This window comes from Vombatus ursinus, unplaced genomic scaffold (genome assembly GCF_900497805.2).
Source record: "Vombatus ursinus unplaced genomic scaffold, bare-nosed wombat genome assembly UNPS02014942.1, whole genome shotgun sequence".
NCBI classification, from domain to species: Eukaryota; Metazoa; Chordata; class Mammalia; order Diprotodontia; family Vombatidae; genus Vombatus; species Vombatus ursinus.
Window position 1 is genome coordinate 17,841,440 of NW_020954720.1, and position 19,573 is coordinate 17,861,012.

The window sequence follows — 19,573 nt, forward strand, 5'->3', positions numbered from 1 at the left end:
ATATCCATGCATACATACATAGATACATACATATATGTATGTATATACACACATATATAATAAATAATAATATATTATTCTATGCATAGAATGCAGAGGTCAATTCAGTTAAATTTAGCTTCTATTGGATACCTACTATGAAATAGAAAGGTCTTTCTGGATTTGCCTTTTTTATTATTCCATAGAAAGAATCTGAAGGACAGAAAGTAACATTCCATTAAATTGTCCAAGTGTTGACTTACCCAAAAGACTAATATATGAATATCAAGGTAAAAACTCCTTAGAAGCTAGTTCATTCTGGTCCCCATACCTCAAGGAGAGCTTGGTAAGTCTCTACTTCCTAAGACCTGTTCCAGACCTTTCTGTGACTTTGAATTTCAGTTTAATCTTATCTTCTATTTAATCTACTTTAATGTTTCTGACATTACCCTGCCTGTGTTAACTGCTATTATAATAATTATAGCATAAAATATTGATTATCCTTCCTTGCTTTCTGAAATATTACATACATTTTATGTTTAAATTGTACCAGTAATGCTGATCAATCAACAAACATTTATTAACCACCAGCTGAGTGTCAGGGACTGTGCTAGGTATTGGGCATACAAACATAATTTATCTTTAAAAATATAGCAAGTAGTTCAAGGAAATTTCCTTCTGCAAGATACCAGAGTGTTAGATAACATTACTTTTTCCCCACTCTTCTTTTTCCTTTCTTGATTTATTTTTTGTTGGCCTTAATCATCCACCTCAATTCATTCCCCTAGGGCATAGTCTAAAAAGTGTGACATTCTCTGCAAGAATTCCTCTACAGATCACCTCTTTTTTCTCCCAAACCAATTGGTTGCTGACCACTGCTTATCTACCCCCTTCTTCTTTCCCCAAGTAAATGACAAAATTATGCCCTGGAGGAAGATATGACATTCTCTGAAAAAATGTGAATGAGACTGCTTATATGTTTTTCTCTCTTAGCTCTTCTTTCATATTATCTAGCACCTTGAAGCACAGAAGGTTGTTAAATAAATGTCATATAGTCAGAACTTTCTGACTATTCAGTAATCCAAGATCACAGAGTGAAATTTAATGTCCATCACTAAGGATGATGGCTGATGAACAATACTGTCAATTAAGACACAGCCATGCTAGTGTTAAAGTCCATTTACAAAATATTTAAAAGCAAACCATATACTGATATACTTTATCAGTGTTCTATTTCTTATTCTGTACTTTTTCTTACCCTTGCTTATAAATTGTGCAAAAACTCCTACAGAAGCTCTATGAGATACATCATAATGAAATGCATTTGAAAATGTTTTATGTCATTTAATATAGTTTTCTCTACCCCCAAACACAGAGATTTTGTTTCTATATGTTAAATGATCTCAAAGTAAAGCACTTTATTCTTTGACTATAGTCTGGGAAATTAAACTCTGTCAGAGGGTGCATATAAACTATTTTTAGTATTTCATAAACTCAGTCATATAAGAGAATAAGCACACAAATTGAAATCTGTAAGAAATTAGATCAGGACCAAAAAAACTAGTGTAGGGGATAGTAAATGATAATATTTAAATTATTACTCAAAGTACTGGCACCTGTTTAGATATATCAAACTCATTGTCACTTTGATATGTGAATTGTGAATTTTGAAAATATCTACTACCTTATAAACTATGAATTTAAAGTGCTAGATACAGAACTGATCTCTTAAAACCCAGAAAGAGTAAATACCTCCTTAAAGATATCTCTTCTGAGATCAGTAATGATTTAAGATAGAATAGGAGAAATTACTGATTTTCTGTGTTGCGATTAAGAGAAAATAATAATTTTTGGTTCTTACTTACAAAGCTGAATTATAGCTGGGGATATACTGAGGGGTTAACTTTGAACGTGACAATTTGACATTTGGGAAGTAACTTACTCCCTGATAGGACCTGGCCTCTTATCATTCCTGGTACATTTTTGGAAAGCAAAATATAGTATCCTGAGATAATGTAAATATCAGTTAAAATTATGCATCAATTAAAATTAAGGATCAAATTAAAATTTGCACCATTCTTAGGAGAAATTATACTTATTGACAGTAAAGTTGAATTTATGATGTCTTTCTTGGTCCATACAAGTTATTTTTCCTAATATTGTGTATGTCCATGGCATTTACTCTTCACTGAAGGTTGGTTGTAAGCCACTTGCTTATCTTGTCCTCCTGCTGACCTGGGTTTAAACCAAAAAAAATATGACTTCTCCAGTACTATTGTCTAGAATATTTAAACTAGTAATATTCCAAACACTGTATCTGTACTCCTGGGTACAGTTCCTTAGAAAGACATTACTTCTTTATAAATTAATTTTGAGCACAGATTATGAAGACTCAGAGAGGCAGATCCCTTCTTGTCCAAATAAAGTTCCTGACAAAATCAACTTTCCAACTCTACTTTCAAAATTTTGAGCTGAACGAAAATTCCATGGGAGAATGAGTTTCATTTCCATATATAAATCGATAGGAACAGTGCCCAATTAGTGCCATTTATGATTGTAATTTATGTGTTATGGATAGCAGTTCGTTAGGAAATGAACTGAAACTATCACCTCATTTCACATAGGTCACTGAACAGTAATCAAATGGTACCAGCTTTCAGTCATTACTACTTTGAGCTGCATTTGAACCATTGACCCACGAGAAAGACTGTATCCTATTTCCAATTTAGGGGGAAAAAAGAATCATGGAATTTAAGCATTTATGACCTCAGAATCTTGGCTATAGCTATGTTATTTTTCTTTAAAAAGTAAAAACAAAACCAACAAAATCTATAAAATGCCTTCAGAGAAGATTAAGAATAAAAAGATGAACTATAATTAGAATTATTTTCTATTCTTTTTTTTTTTGAAGATAGGGACAACTGTTCATATTTCTGTCAAAAAGGTGGCCACATGAAAAGCCCATTTGACTGTTATGCAGAGTGAGAATTATAGATGTATTTCCCTAAAGACTGTACCCAAAGTTGACTGCTTATGTGATCCCATCTGGCAGTGGCACCATGGTATAAATTTAGAAGGAAAGTATGGCTTAAACACTTACAGTATGGCTATAAGATTCATATTTCAGTAGTATATTTGGCCAGTAAGTACTACTAGTATGATGATTAAACAGTGAATTACTAGCAATAAAATATTTTAATTATTGGGGACAGGGACTGTTCCTGTTATTTCATTGGTATTGGGAACTGCAAGGTTAAGGAAGTCCATCTACCAAAGCAAGTGGGCATCTTCTCTGTATCTTAAAGAATTACAGAATTGCTTAGAGCATGGAGAAGTCAGGGCCATTATGTTAATTGCTGGGCTTTAACCAACTTCTTCCTCTTGTTTCTTGCTGTAATACTACAATGAATAAAACCTATTTCAATTAATTTAAGAGTAAATACAATGCATTGTTTTATAAAATGACTGATAATTGTATAGAATGAACTGAATATGTACACTGCCCATTGTCTATCCTTAAGTTTTAGTGTTAGAAATGTCCACATCATGATTATCTTAGAAGCATAATGGAATCACATTATGTTATTATTGATCCAGGAAAATTAAAATTGATATTGTCTTAAAAAACCATCAGCCCTGTGGAATGCATTTTCCTATTTCTATTTAATGAAATGTGATCCTCTATATTACAGCCATTCTGGATTGTTTCTTTTCTTATCACATTTTACGAAGTCTTAAAGTAATATTTCATGATCTTAAAATAGTTAATTCTGGTACCGTGCTTATATAATGCATAACAACAGAGCTAAAATTTTATTTTTTTAAAGTTAACATGGAAAAAAAAATGTTACTTCTAATTTCTACTTCAAAGGAGATGTTTATGGTTTGTTCCAATTTCAAAACCAAAAACAAGATTTTGAAAACCTTAGGATGCAATTAAACCTATTTTAAAAAGACAACAAAATCTGTGCAATGTTATTGAACTAAGAAGAGCATTAATCAGTATGTCCTGTGCTCTTCTTTGTAGTCTCAGCGCCGTGTTACGTTTCACCTCCCTGATGGTTCTCAAGAAAGCTGCAGTGACAGTGGTCTAGGAGACCATGAGCCTGTGGGTAGTGGAACCCTGATCTCACACCCTCTTCCTCTGGTTCAGCCACAGGACGAATTCTACGACCAGGCCTCACCGGACAAGAGGACTGAAGCTGATGGAAATTCTGACCCCAATTCTGGTGAGTTAGCCTTTAAAAAATGAATTACGGTATCTTCCTATTGTTTTCTCCCAACAGTGAGTGCTGAATGATTAAAACTATAGAACCTAAGAGTGACTATTCTGTCTTAATACTAAGGTATATTTTGAAGCATACTAAGTCAAGTTAGTCTGGAATTTTAGGTATCATTGTTGACTGATAAAATCTGACGGTCTGCTTGAAATGTGTCTGTTGTTGGTAGAGAATAATTAAGAAAAAAATTTGATAAGTATTATCAAATATCAAATAAGTATTACGTTGTTTTTTTTTTCCTGTAGCATATTCATAGGTACATAGGCGGCATGATCCTCTTTGGTTGTCTAATAGGAGTCAAGACCAACTACTTTACTCTTCAATGGAGACTTTAAGTTCAAATAGTCATCTATACAGATGGATAGGGAGCTAAATATTTTTGCTTTCCATGCCTACTATATCATTATTTGATTTATTTGTTGCCTTAACTATCTCTCTCCATATATATATATATGTATATGTATATGTGTATGTATATATACATACACACATATATATATATATATGAGAGATAGAACAATAGATATAGCTACAAATAAAAATATAGGTATCAATACTTTATAGCCTTTACATAATAACTCCTTCCTCTGAAAGTGTAATGCACATAATTCCATTAGGGCAATCATAGATCTTAAACCCAAGGTTTTGTATGTTATAATTCCCCTTACAGCCAGAATTCATCAAAGTATAGTGTATGTCATCATGAACTTTCCAGAGCAGATGACTATGAGAGCAATTATTGTGTTAACTAATAATATTAGAGATGGCAAATATGCAGTCAGAAATTGGTAGTGTTTTTTTAGGTTATATTACTTATAAGAATGAAGATAGTTACATTTCTTTAGCCATTGAAAGCCAATCAGTCATCTATTTTATAAGTCATCTGAACTAATTAAGGAAGGATTTGAGTGACGAAATACACACTGGTAAAATTATACCATACATTCCTTTAATATGCCAAAGGCTTTTTAAGAGTGAAGATGCATTTTCCACTACCCAAAAGAATGGAAGAATTTGACTGTTCAGTCTGTCGAGAAAGAACATATTGTTAAATGGCTTTTGTAAACAAGTAGAACTTGAGTTTGGGATTCTCAAACATCATTTAACTGGTTTATTGATGAATTTGATTTATAGAATAATAAGCATATGTGCCTTTGAAAACATTAAACTCTAAATTCTTGGAAAATCTATGATGTATACAAGTTATAACAGTGGTTAATAGGGCATAAACACTAATTTCCTATGTGAATTATCATAGATTGGATTATCTATATATTATAATTACTTATATCATGTAAATTCAATTTTTCTCTTCTTTATAGTTTAAAAAGCTAACACAATTTTATTTATTTGTTAATTAATGGGAAAACTTACCTAAAAATAGAAGTATTGCATCCATTAAATTTGCTTTCATGAAATAAAGGAACATTCTGTGAGATGTGAGACAATTGAGCAAAATAGAATAGTGAGAAAAGAGAAGACAACCCAGGATAGAGTCTTAAGGGACACCTATGGTTAATGGGTATGACCTAGAAGAAGATCCAGAAACGGAGAATGAGAAGAGAGAATGAAGAAAAGAAATGAAAGCACTGATTTTAGATGTCCTTCTCAAGGAATTTAACCACAAAAGGAGACTAGATATGCAATTATAGCTAGTGGGGATGGACAGATCAAATGGGAATAAATGGAGACATAGGCTTGCTTGTAGGCAATAGGGAAGTGACCAGTAGACAGAGAGGAATAGAAGATAAATAAGAGAGTAATGATGATAGATAATAGATTGGAATTATTTGTCCATAAAGAGGGGCTTGCCTTGGCAAGAAGAAGGGTCACTTTACATCAGACAGGAATAAAGGAGGAGATACTAGTGGCATGTGAGGGATGGGAGATGAGGAGGAAGGTATAAGGGGGAACTCTTAGTGAACTATCTCATTTTTTCAGTGAAATAAGAAGCAAGGTTCTCAGTAGAAAGGGTAAGAGAAAGGACCTGAAGGAAGGTTTCCTCAACTGTTAAATGGGGATGATAATAGCACCCACCTTCGGCTGTTTGTATGAGGATCAAATGCTTAACACAGTACCTGGCACATAGAAGATGCTTAATAGAGCCTTTCTTTTCTCTTCCTTCCTTCTTTCCTTCCTCCCATCCTTCCTTCTTTCCATCCTTTCTTCCAGTGCCCCAAGTTAATTTTTTTTTACTTTACAAAAATGATTATTTCTTTTTAACGTTCTTTTCTTTTTTAATTTTGAGTTCCAAATTCTCTCCCTCCCATCCACCCATCCTCCACCCACTGAGAAGTCAAGCAATATGTTATCAATTATACATGTGGAAATCATGCAAAATATATTTCCATTTTAACCATATTAAAAAAGCAATAAAAATAAAGAAAAATGAGAAAATTGCACTTCACTTTTTACTCATAGTTCCTTTCTCTCTTTGGAGGTGGATAGCTTTTTTTCATCGTGAGTTCTATGGAATTGTCTTGGATCATTTATTGACCAGAATAGCCAAGTCTTTCACAGTTGATCGTTATTATAACATTATTGTTATTGTGCACAATGATCTCCTCATTCTTTACTTTGCATCAGTTTATATAGATCTTGCCATGTTTTTCTAAAACTACCTCCCTGCTTATTTATTCTAACACAGTAGTAATTCATCATAATCATATGTCACAACTTGTTCAGCCATTCCCTAATTGATGAGCAACCCCTTAATTTCTAATTTTTTGCCACCACAAAAGGAGCTACTATAAATATAGGGTCGGTCTCCCCCCCCCCTTTCTCTCTTTCTCTATCTCATTGGGTATAGATATAGTAGTGGTATTACTGGGTCAAAGGGTATACACAGCTTTATAGCCCTTGGGCAAAGTTCTGAATCATTCTTTAGAATGGTTGGACCAGTTCATAACTATACCAACACTGCATTAGTGTACCTATTTTCTCCTTTAGCATTTGTCATTTCTGATAGATGTGAGGTGGTACCTCAGAGTTATTTTAATTTGCATTTGTCTAATCAATAGTGATCATGAGCATTTTTATGTGACTATAGATAGCTTTGATTTCTTTTTCAGAAAACTGCCATTCATATTCTTTGACCTTTTATCAATTGGGGGGATGGCTTTTATTTTTAAAAACATGACTGAGTTCTCTATATATTTGAGAAATTCGGCTTTTATTAGAGAAACTTGTAAAAATTTGGATAATACTTCATTGTCTATGGTAGACAATGTACTTTTTAGTATCTTAAGTACTTTTCAGCAAAATGTAGTTTTCCTGATTATCTCTTTTAATTAGGTCTATTTTTGCTTTTGCTTTGTTTTGAGTTCATAACTGCTAACTCCTTAGAGTTGCATGTATCACCTTCCCATTCAGGAATATAAACAGTTTAACTTTATTGAATCCCATACGATTACCCTTTCATGCTTACCTTTTTGTGCTTTTCTTGAGTCTTATGTTGGAATGCCAAATTTTCTATTCAGCTCTGGTCTTTTCATCAGGAATGCTATAAAGTCTTCTATTTCATTAATTATCCATTCCCTTCTGAAGGATTATGCTCAGTTTTCCTGGATAGATTATTCTTGTTTGTAATTCTAGCTCCACCTTCCAGAATATCATTGCAAGCCCTCTGTTCCTTTAAGGTGGAAGTGGCTAAATCTTGTATTATCCTGACTATGGTTCCATGAAATTTGAATTGTTTCTTTCTGACTGATTACAATATTTCCTCTTTGATCTGGGTACTCTAGAATTTGACTGTAATATTCCTGGGGGTATAAATTTTGAGATCTCTTTCAGGAGGTGATTGATGAATTCTTTCAATGTCTATACGGCAGTTATTTTTGATAATTTCTTGAAGCATGTTATCTAGGCTTTTTTTTTTATCATGACTTTTAGGTAGTACAATAGTTTTAAAATTATCTCTTCTTTATCTATTTCCCAGGTCATTTTTTCCTGATGAGATATTTCAAATTTTCTTTTTAATTTTTTAAAATCCTTTTTATTTTGCTTTATTGTTTCTTGATGTCTCATGGAATTATTAGCTCCTACTTTCCTGATTTCTAATTTTTAGCAAATTATTTTCTTCAGTGAGCTTTTGTAGCCCCTTTTCTACTCCCCAGGTTTTCATCCCATGACACTATTGCCAGCTCCTTTTCTTTCTCTTTTTTTCTTTCTCTTTCTCTTACTGCTAAAATTGGGTAATCAAGAAAGGCTTCATGTAGTAGGTGGCATTTGGGCAGTGCTTTGAAGAAATCTAGAGATTCTGAGAGGCAGAAGTGAGAAGGAAGTACATTTTGGGCATATTGGAGAGTGTACAAAAGTGTAGACACATGAGGAATGGTATATGTGAGGAACAAACAAAAAAAAGCTAGTTTGGAGCAAAGAATTTGGGAAGAAGAGTAATGGATAGTAGGTCTAGAAAGGTAAATTGAAGCCAGCTTATAAAGGGCCTTATATGTAAAAGAGGGGAATTTGTTTTTGATTATAGAAGTATAGGGAACCCCTGGAGTTTATTGAGCAGAGTGAAATAATTAGACCTGAACTTTAGGAAAATCACTTTAGCTATTTTGAAGACTAGATTGTAGAGGAAATTATATGATGAAGGTAAACCAATAGAAGACTATTACAATAGACCAAGGTGAAAGAAAGTGTATGGGGGATGGTAGCTGTGTGAATACAGAAACAGGGAAAGATAGGAGTGATATTATTTTTCTTAATTTATTTTTAGTTTTCAACATTCACTTCCACTAGATTTTGAGTTTCAAATTTTCTCCCCATCTCTCCCCTCCCCCACCCAAAGATGGCATGCATTATGAATACCTCTTCCCCGATCTGCCTTTCCTTCTAGCACTCCCCTTATCCTCTTCCCCTTCTATTTTTCTATAGGTCAGGATACACTTCTATCCTCTATATATCTATTTCCCAGTTGCATGTGAAAACAATTTTTAACATTTGTTTTTAAAACTTTGGGTTCTAAATTATCTCCTTTCCTCCCTCCCCACCCACATTCATTGAGAAGGCAAGCAACTCGATACAGGTTATACATGTATAGTCATGCAAAACATTTCCAAAATAGTCATGTTGTGAAAAACTAACTATATTTCCCTTCATTCTATCCCACCCCCTATTTATTCTATTCTCTCCTTTGACCTTGTCCCTCCTTAAAGTATTTGTTTCTGATTACCCCCTCCCCCCTGATCTGCCCTCCCTGCTATTATCCCCGCCCCTCACTTATCCTATTCCCCCTATTTTCCTGAAGGGTAAGATAGATTTACATACCCAACTGAATGTGTATGTTATTCCCTCCTTAAGCCATATTTGATGAGAGTAAGATTCACTCATTGCCTCTTAACTTCCCCCACTTCCTCTCCACTGTAAAAGTTTTTTCTTGTCTCTTTTGCATGAGATAATTTACCCATTCTACCTCTCCCTTTCTTCTTCTTCTAGTATAATCCTCTCCCATCCCTTAATTTTATTTTTTAGATATCATTCCTTCATCTTCAACTCGCCCTGTACCCTCTGTCTATATATATTTATATTTCCATCTCTCTCTCTACACATAAATATATATACACATATACATACATACATATATACATACATACATTTATATACATATATATATATATTTTTTTCCCTGATAAGAGTGATAGTGTAATGGCAAGTTTGATAAAACTTTGTAATTGATTGGGTGATATGAGGGGTGAGAATGGACGAGGATGACTCTGAGGTTTTAAACCTGAGTGATTGGAATGATGAAGGTGACCTGAACATGAATGAAGAAGTTACAACCTGAAGTAGTTTTTGGGAGAAAGCTAAAGAGTTCCATTTTTGGACATGTTGAGTTAGAGATACCATTGGGAAATCCAGTTAGAAATGTCCAAAGCCAGTAGGTCCCAAAGAACTGGCATTCAGAGAGAGACACTTGAGCTTGATACAGAGAATGTAAACTCCTTGAGGGCAAGAGTCCTTTTTTACTTTTTGTATTCCCTGTGCCTAGCACAGAACCTTATACTTGACTAGCATTTAGTAAACACTTGTTGGATTGCCTCACATCATCATTCTTGACAAGAATATTCTCCTTATTTAACTGAATTGGATGGTTTCTCACTCTTGATCCCTTGAATTCAAGTTGTGCTTCTGATATCCCTACATTTCTTCACACTATCTTCCACACCTCAGGTGAACTCTCTCCCTCTCTCACTCCCCTCACTCTGCCTTTTGAAATACTTCTCCTTCAAGGTCCAGAATTTTTCCTGATCTCCCTAGCCAGAATAATGAACCCCTCCTTTTGCCCTTTCTAGATCTTTTGCTTAGCCTCTTCTATATACTTACCATGTTCTAGTTTATATTGTGGAAATTCATGTCTATTTTATGCTCTACTTGATTGTAAGCTCCCTGAGAATAAGGGACATCCTCTCTTTTTCTTTACGTCCTTAGATAATATTATAGTATCTCAAATATAATAGACATCCAACAAATGTTCATTAAGTAAAGATGATTGTTGAATGGATACATTTTATGATCATTTCTATATACAGGAAACATTTTATGCTAGTTAATATTTCTCTATTAGCATAGTAATTATTACTGATATTGTTAATAATTGTATTCTCAACAAAATTGTGGCCATTATATAACTGGCTATATTGGATTTGGGTATTGAAGGTAGTAAAGAAAAAAAACTGAATTATTTGATGGTAAAAGTATGAGCTGAATGGACTAAGCTAATTAACATCTTGTAAAAAACATCATTGGTACAATTTTTAAATATTAGTCCCTTCATTGGTCCCAATCCATGAGAGAGATTTGTGAGCTAGAATTACGTGTTAAATGAAAAGTCATGTTGAGGGGGAAAAAAAATTCTGCCACTGTTAAATAGCCTGCTCAGGAAAATTGAAGTGATAAAGGAATTAAAAAAAAAAGTTCTTTCTAGCTAACAGTTGTACCTCTTTGGAGGGGGAAAGAGGCAATCATGTGGACACAAGGGAAAAATAAGTACATTAAAAACTCTACAGACATCAGACAAGTCCAAGACTAATTTAGAGAATCACTTGTACTCCTACCTTCATACCCTTGAGCTATTTCATCAGTTCTAACTTATAGGGAAAAGAATAATTACTACACATGCTTAAGAAGTTAAACTGTTGTTTGCACAGTATTGCAATAAATAGTTTTTCTTACACACTTCTTTGTCATTTTAAAGACAGTAGTTTCTCTAATTACATACATTCAAAGGAGATTGTCAAGAGGTTTCATATTGGTACCTGTTGTGTTCATTCTCCCCCTGGGATCATCCTGGACCCTCTTGGGTGATCATATCATAGTAGAGTTTAGATTACCGAATCTGTAGCTATCTGGGGAACTGTCTGTGGAAGGCAGCAACAAATACATCCAATCCTATAGTTATTGGAAATTCTGAAAACTAAGAAAAATCTGAAAGTTGACAAGTAAAAATAAATAACATATTTTTCTTAAGTAATTTCATTTCATTGCTTTAGCAAGAGTACTGTAATGAGTTTTGTTATAGACCAAAACCTTCATTGAAGAGTCCTTTCCCCCACTCCCTCAAATCCACAATGGATCATTAATTAACAGAAAGAAAAGAACCGCATTGTGCCTTTCATATAGTAGGGAGTTAATAAATGTTTGTTGAAAAAAATTGAATTGAACTTTTTCATTTTAGAATCCTTTACTTATTTGTACAAACTCCCTGAATTTATGTCCCTCTAATGTCTCTGTTACTAGATTGTAAACTTTTTGAGAATATAATCCATGTATTATTCAGTTTTGTATTCTCAAAGATAAATGAACAGCATTGTTATTATAGGTTTATGTTTTAGTTGAATAACTGCCATATTATTATTGCTGTTACTATTATTATTCATGAGTATCATGGTGGCAAGTTGTTTGCTTTCAGATCTTGAAGAAGATAAAACATGACCATTACATCAATATACTCTGAAAGATGGAAGGGGAACTGGCAGAGATTAACATAATATTTTTTTGAAATTTAAAGGTATCTGATTTAATACATGTTAAAAGAGGAATATCCATAGAAATATGTGGAAACACTCAGACCTGCATCCCTTATTAGAAGCAAAGTTTCCAAATAGTCATTACCATTATTCCTTTATTTTATTTTTAATACTCAGTGTTATCAGGTATAAACTTCCAAAATATCAGTGTATCAAAGTCTAGTAAAACAAGTGGTTTATAAAGGGCTTAGTAGGTACATGTCTTTTTAACTTATTTAGATATACCCCCAAAACTGCTTGCTTGTGCATTTTAATGATTTTTATAAAATCTACTTTAAATAAAAAAGTTTTTCTTTTTATTTTGTGCTAAAAGTGATAGGGTAAGGTGTTTTAATTTGTTGTTTTGTTTTTTTTTTTTAGTAATAAAAGTAGTTGTCAAACAGGGATGTTTTCTTGCTAGTTTTGGTATATATTTTATTAGTTTCAAATGAAGTCTGATTCATGAAGAATTTGCTTTGAGTTTTTTTTTGGTAAAAGTTGTAAATAATTTCTAACTGGAAATGAAACATGTTTAAGGGATTGAAATATCATGCTTTTAACTATGAGGTAGATCAATATGTTGGAAAAACATGCCTCCTAGTGTAAAGCAGGAGTAATGTATACTTTTATGGAATTACTTATTAAAATTGCATCTCAATAGGTGTAACCTGTAAATGTGATTTCATCTCCAGAAAAATAAAAGGAAATTGTTTGTGTTTAACCATAAGTTCATAAACCGCTGTGGGTAAAAGTCTATAATACTTTGGAGATTTGTATTTATAATCATTTCAGTAGTGTAAAGCCAAAGAGATATATATATAGTATTTATACCCTTCAATGTTTGTAGGTGAAAAAAATCAAATAGCTTAATAATTTCAATCATTACTTAGAAATAGGAGACAAACAGAATTTCTCATGAGAGATTCACAATCACTATGAGTTAGGAAGATCATTTCTAGATGAAAAAATTAAGATGTATTTATAATCCCACAGGTACAAAAAAAGGGATTGCTTGTTCGGAAGAACTCTAAATTCACCTAAGAAAAATGAAATTATTGCCTGTTTTCCACAAGTAAAACACTAATGCAATTTTGGGCCACTTGTAATTTCTACTACCTTAAAAATTATTTAGATAAATACATGAGCTCCCACATGTTAATAACCCTAATATATCAGCTCTTTAGTAAAATGATGTCAAGTGAATTAAATCATAATGTAATTTATGTAATAAGAAGGAATATCTCTGTGACAGTGGTTTAATTATGATAAAAGTTCAGAATACTGGCAAAGCTGTCTCATATTATATTTGGTCATATGACAGGGTCCCATGTGGAGAAGTTAATCCTCTCTTGCAAAGAGCTTTGGTTCACATCATCCCTATCACCAGGTCCATTAATTGATGGTGCTTTAACCTTGTATGTTTGACCACATAATTCTCCATTTTTTCCCCACAAAAGCTTCAGTTTCTATTTTGAAACACTAAATGATAAGTGGAACTTGTACTGACTTCTAAAGAGAGAAACACCATTATCATGCCTTCTGCCCTTTGCCCTACCTCTAACCCAACCCCAGTTAGCATACTAACACATATATGACATATGTGGGAACTTCAATAAGTGTGCTGAATTTTGAATACTTTTCTTTATTTCAAGATCTTACCTCAAGTAAAATGTTGCATTTTCACACAATGTCTTTCAACCTATGGGGAAGAAAGGAAATGTGATTATTACTATATTCATTATATGTCTTATGTCCAGGATATCCAGATACCTAAATAGATTTATAAGGCTCATACTTACCTAATTTGATAAACATATTCTTACAAAATTAGTGGAATGTCTCTCTTATTTTTTGGCCAGGATAGCCATAGGAAAAATAAAGTTAAAACTAGAAATTAAGCGAACCAGAATCCATTAAACAGATGTTAACCATCAAATTCAGTCTAAATGTAGCATTTATGTCTCTATATGTAAAGTGGAATGGATAATTAAGATTAATTATTTGAATAATGAATCCTCCCTAACAAATCCAATTTCATTTTTATCCTATTACATATTTCAGAGGAAATGCATTGTTGGGTTTTTTTAATCCCAAATTATCCAACTAAGTGCATCAATTTTCTACTTTCCTTCCAAATCTTTATTACAGAGAAAAATGTCATTAAGAAAATCCAAACTTTCATAAGGCGTCTAAGGTTTCTGAAAGAAAACCATAAAGTTTGTCAGACTTCTTATCACCACTTGTAATTGATGCAGGGGTATCATAAAATCATTTAAAGATTTTCATATGTCCATTTGCTACAACAGCCTTTGTTCTTGTCATTCACAAACCTCATTCAGTTATAGTAATCAAAGATAGGAAGAGATATTGCATATTTCACCATTCAATCAAGTATTGCCTTTATAACATCTTCAAAATTAAAATGACATAAAAACAATTTCAGCTTAAATAACCACCACAGGGGCAAATATTTAATCATAGACCCCCTAAAACTTAAGCAGTAATTTCATTGATTTTCTTCTCTCATGTATTCTCTCATAAATTGTTATTTCTTCATACCTGAATACATAAATGAAAAGTCTTGTTACATTCAAATTAAAATAAGAAAAGCCTGAACTAGGTTTTTAAATAGCTCAGAAACTAAGAAAAGAAGAAATGCAAAAGAAATTGGTTCCAAAGCAGATTTTAATGTCACTCAATTTGTATGAAATTCTAGTATAAGATCTTGTACAGTAATCAAGCCCAATTTGAAGGGATGCAGTTAAGGGGTCTGAGGACAGCAGAAGCATGTCAGTGAAACAGACATGTCCAGGTTCAGAGGTAAGGGTTCATCCCTTTGAAATTGTTCCTTCTAACATGGCTGTAGGATGAGAAGTGGAATACTAGTTAGAATTATTTCTAAAATAAGAGTAAACATTTTCAGTGAGGGTCTGAAATGCATATTTGTGAGCAGAATACAGGCATTTTAGTACATAGACTTCGGGAAATATATTTTATCTGGTTAAATTTTTTTTTAATTTTTACTGATTTTCAGATTTACTGCACATATTTTGAGGAAATCTTATGAATGGCCTCTGGATAAATGAAGTGTTCCTCTATTTTGTCTGATTGTCTCAATGAATGTATGAGCAAAAAGATACACTGAAGGATAAACATTTGTGCTCATTATAAATACTTAATAGTGAATTGAGACCTTTAAAAATTCCCAAAATGTCAACTGTTTAAAAGAATGTTACAATTTATGTAGAAGATATCTATATTCATAACCAGTTTTCATGTCTAAAAGAACACAAAACTATTTTATACATTTTAGCATTTCATCATATTAAAATACTCCCCCCCATACACAAATATATTTCCTGAAACTAGAGTTTATAATAATTCTGATTGTAAAAACTGGTTAGCAGGTTTTTTATTTCTTTTTTTCTCTTCATTGAATAAGGGCAAATGTTTAGAGAAATAACTAGAAAAAGCCAAATAATAAAAGAGGGCAACATAAAGGTAATCTGACCAGTTTTGCCTTCAATAAACATGGAATCACAACTCAAAATTTATATTTCCTCTAAAGCATTAATGACCATTTCCTTTGTTCCTTTCTTCCCTCCCTTGCTCCTTCCTTACCTCCCTCTTTACTTCCTTTTTTCCCTCCCCTTTTCCTTCTTTCCCTCCCTCCCTCATTCCTTCTTTCCTTCCTTCCTTCTTTGTCCTTCCTTCCCTCGCTATCTCCTTCTCTCCTTCCTTTTTTTCCTTCCTTCCCTCCTTCCCACTTTCCTTTTTTCCCTTCTCCCCTCCCTTTTTTCCTTCCTTCCTTCAACTATTTTACATAAGTTAACTAGTAAAGAATAGTGAATGCCTAACTATTCATGGCACAAGAGTTTCATATCTGGGTATGGTTATTTTTCTGTTTTCACAGGTTCAAATTTTCTTGACTGAACAGCCTTTTCTATGTCATTGGCATGGAATTCATATTCTTTGTTATCACCCACCATGCAATAAAGTATAATATTTGATTACACTTGGCAATGTCATTGAAGCTCACTTAGAAAGTATTGGTAGTACAAGCTAATTAACATCTTTATGGTAGAAAATAGAAACTTGGAACAGAAAGAGTACTTGTAAGGTCATCTAGTTCATCCCTCCGTTTCTAGGTAGGGCTATGTTATAGAAAGAACAATAGATTTCTATTTAATATACTGACAGATACTTTTCTCCCCCTTTCACAATTCTAGATGCTGATTTTGATCTATAAAATTCTTTAATTTTTTTTTTCTTCAGCTATTTTAAGGTCTGCTACTACATCTTTATACTGTGGTTGTATTTAGGTCAGTTGGAACATTGCTAAAGAGTTCCTAGGTTTGAGCTAGAGAAGAGTATTCTCAATGGATTTCATACTTCCAGTAGTTTGACAGAACTGTCCTCCATTAGTCTTCTGGGTGAGGCTCAAGGTCTACCTATTTCCTTTGGTTCTTCCTTAGCACTATTAGTTTGGGGAATTTGAGGTTTTAGTGAATGAAGTGAATATTTCTCTTATTTATAGCATCTCGTGTAAAATGTTGCCTATAAACTAATTCTTATTTTTGTGTCAGTGACGTTAGAAAATATCCATGTGAAACTTCTTCATATGAAAAATATTTTTCCATTCATTTTTCAAAAGGTAAAATCTCCCCCCCTCCTTAATAAATGTATGCACTTTAGTAAGTAGTAAAATAAAAATAAATCTATGGTCTTTTGGAGCTTTAGAAATGAATTAGATCTGGGGAATCTAAGAAACAGAAAATTGCTTTCTTAGATCTTCAAATCTAAGAAAAGCTACATGCTAAGCATAATTTTGGTTCATAAATATACAGTGAAAAATCCTTTTATATACCAAGTGTTTGAAATGCTCACCTCTTAGAGTAATAGTGTTATACCAGCCTTTTACCAAAAGAAATTTTATATTTTAGATGGTGGGATTTGAATTGTGTGTATCATTGTAAAAATCAAGTTGTCCCCTGCATGTAATTGTATTTCTAAGCAGCAAGCTTCACTCATATTCATCTCCCTCCCTCCATTTCTCTCTCCCTCCTTCCTTCCTTCCATGCAGTTATGGTCTGGGAAATTTTATTTCTTCAGTTACTTGTTAATATACTTAACCCACTTTCATATTTCATTTACCTAAAAGAAATTCATTATATAAATTAGTGACATCAGGACAATAGAAGATGCCTTTTTATTTTGGTGACATAATTCTAGCACATGAACTGGTATTAATCTGAATCAATCATCACCTACAGCAGTCAAAGCACAGGAAATTGGTGTGTGATGTCAATCAGAATCTTTAGAATAACCCTTGGGAGCAAAGTATTCAGTGCCTGACTGGGCTTCTAGTGCAGTGCTCTATCCACTACTCCACATTGCCTCTCTCTTGTTATATACATGTTATCCCAAAAAGCTTAGTGTAGTATAAACTATTTAAGCTTAAAATTTCTTCTGTGAAAATTTGAGTTTAAATTATCTGTTAGTTTACCCAGAAAAAATAGATTTGACTTTCAAAGTCCTGTATCTCCATTTCTGTAGCCTTCTGTAATCACGAATTTAGAAAGTGAAGATTGAAAGTTAATGAACTTCTGATACATTACAGTAAAAACATAAAACTTTTTTTCTTCCTGCTTGAACAAGTATCTACTATCCTTTGGATATTAGAAGGGCTAAATTTGGGGTGGGCTATTTAAAAGAAGAGCAAAAGTAGCCAAACAATGAGGTTTATTCAATGTTAATAATATTAGAAGGTAATAGGCAGCCTGCAAAAACTTGAGACAATTAAAAAAATTATTCAGATCAAAACATAAGTATTCCAATTAAGTAAGAGCTATTTTGATGGCCCTTTTGACTCTGTGATATATTAATCTTATAGGAATGTGATAAAGAAAATTATCTTGATATTATTATTGTGAACTAGTAGAATTATATATTATTTTGAGTGTGAGTCTGAGTTGTCAAACACAGAATAGTTATTAAGTAATAAATCAAACAAAATAACATATATAAAGCTCTTTAGAAACTTTACTATGATATATTAGGAAAATGATCAAAATATTATCATACCAATAACACATATGGTACTTCCAATATTGCTGTGTGGCAAGAGTTCTTACAGTAATTCAGCATCTGATATTTTAAAAAGTCTCTGAATTCCTTTCTCCTTCTATGACATGAAGTAGGTAATTTTTAGGTAATTTTTCTTATTCATTTAAAACATTGGCTATTCCAGAAATATTACTAACCATCACCTCTCCCATGCAGGAAAGAATGACTCTGAGTGTCTTCTTAACAAGGATCCTATTGCCCAAAGAGGCAAAGGCAAAAACACTAAAACAAAACTCCATCCACTTTTTCATCTTAATTAGTTTGGGTTTGGAGGTGAGATCTTATCCTATAAATTCAAGAAACGTAATAGTAAAAGTTAGTTGCCAAATAGGGACCTCAATTTCCAGGCAAGTGACAACTATGCCCAGAGAGCCATAAAAAGATTCCTGTTGGATGTAAAAAATATTTTAAAGCGAATGATAGGATAAAATACAAAATAATTCAAAGATTTCAGGGTATATTTTCAAATCAGTGACAAAAACACCAAATGACTTCAACAGCAGTCCTTCAAACACTTCTTTGAATGCCTGTTTACTCCATCAGTTACATTACATACTGTGTTCTCATTAGCCAGTACTCTAGAAAGGCACTCTTCTTGTCCCTAAACTTCCCTTTCAAATAACTGCACTTAGGAATTGAGACTTGGGTCAGGCTTGTAACTGAAACACTTATTTTGTGTGATCTTAGGTGACTCAGTCTCTGAGTCTGAGTCAGCCTTTGCAAAATAGGGATAATAATATTTGCTTTCTGTACATCCAGATGGTTTTTGTAAGGAAAGTGCTTTATAAATCTTAAAGTACCATATAAAGTTTGGATTGTTATTATTATTGTTGTTTCTGTTAAAAAAAACAAACACCTAGATGTTGCCATTGTTATTATTAAACCCCAGGAAGTTTGTCAAACTCCTGGCACATATGAAGTTCATGTGCCCAGAGCTGAAACTTAGAGATGATTCCATCCATTTACAATCTTAAACTTGGAGTGAGGAGTTCCAAATAAGAGAGGGGCACCGACTTAACCTTATCCTCACTTTTAAAATAATGCATGGAAAACCTGTTTGCTAAACTGGTAGAACTGTTGAATAAATTATCAGGTGCCAATTCTGCAGAGTAGGCTGTCATATGGACACTTCATTTACTGTTTAGCTTAAGGCTAAATAGGACAGACAACAGGAGC

The 19,573-nt window shown here is 33.0% G+C and overlaps 1 protein-coding gene across 3 annotated transcripts in view; it reads left to right on the forward strand.

The window, feature by feature from the left end:
• The window catches only part of PCDH9 (protocadherin 9), a 1,052,177-nt gene that overhangs the window by 666,730 nt on the left and 365,874 nt on the right, over positions 1 to 19,573 (forward strand). For 2 of the 3 annotated variants that reach the window (XM_027844589.1, XM_027844590.1), the window contains one exon: positions 4,007 to 4,208. The exons of the other annotated variant lie outside the window; for it this stretch is intronic. In XM_027844589.1, coding sequence (XP_027700390.1) covers positions 4,007 to 4,208 — 202 coding nt within the window. The remainder of the gene's footprint in view (positions 1 to 4,006; positions 4,209 to 19,573) is intronic. 3 annotated transcript variants of the gene reach the window in all.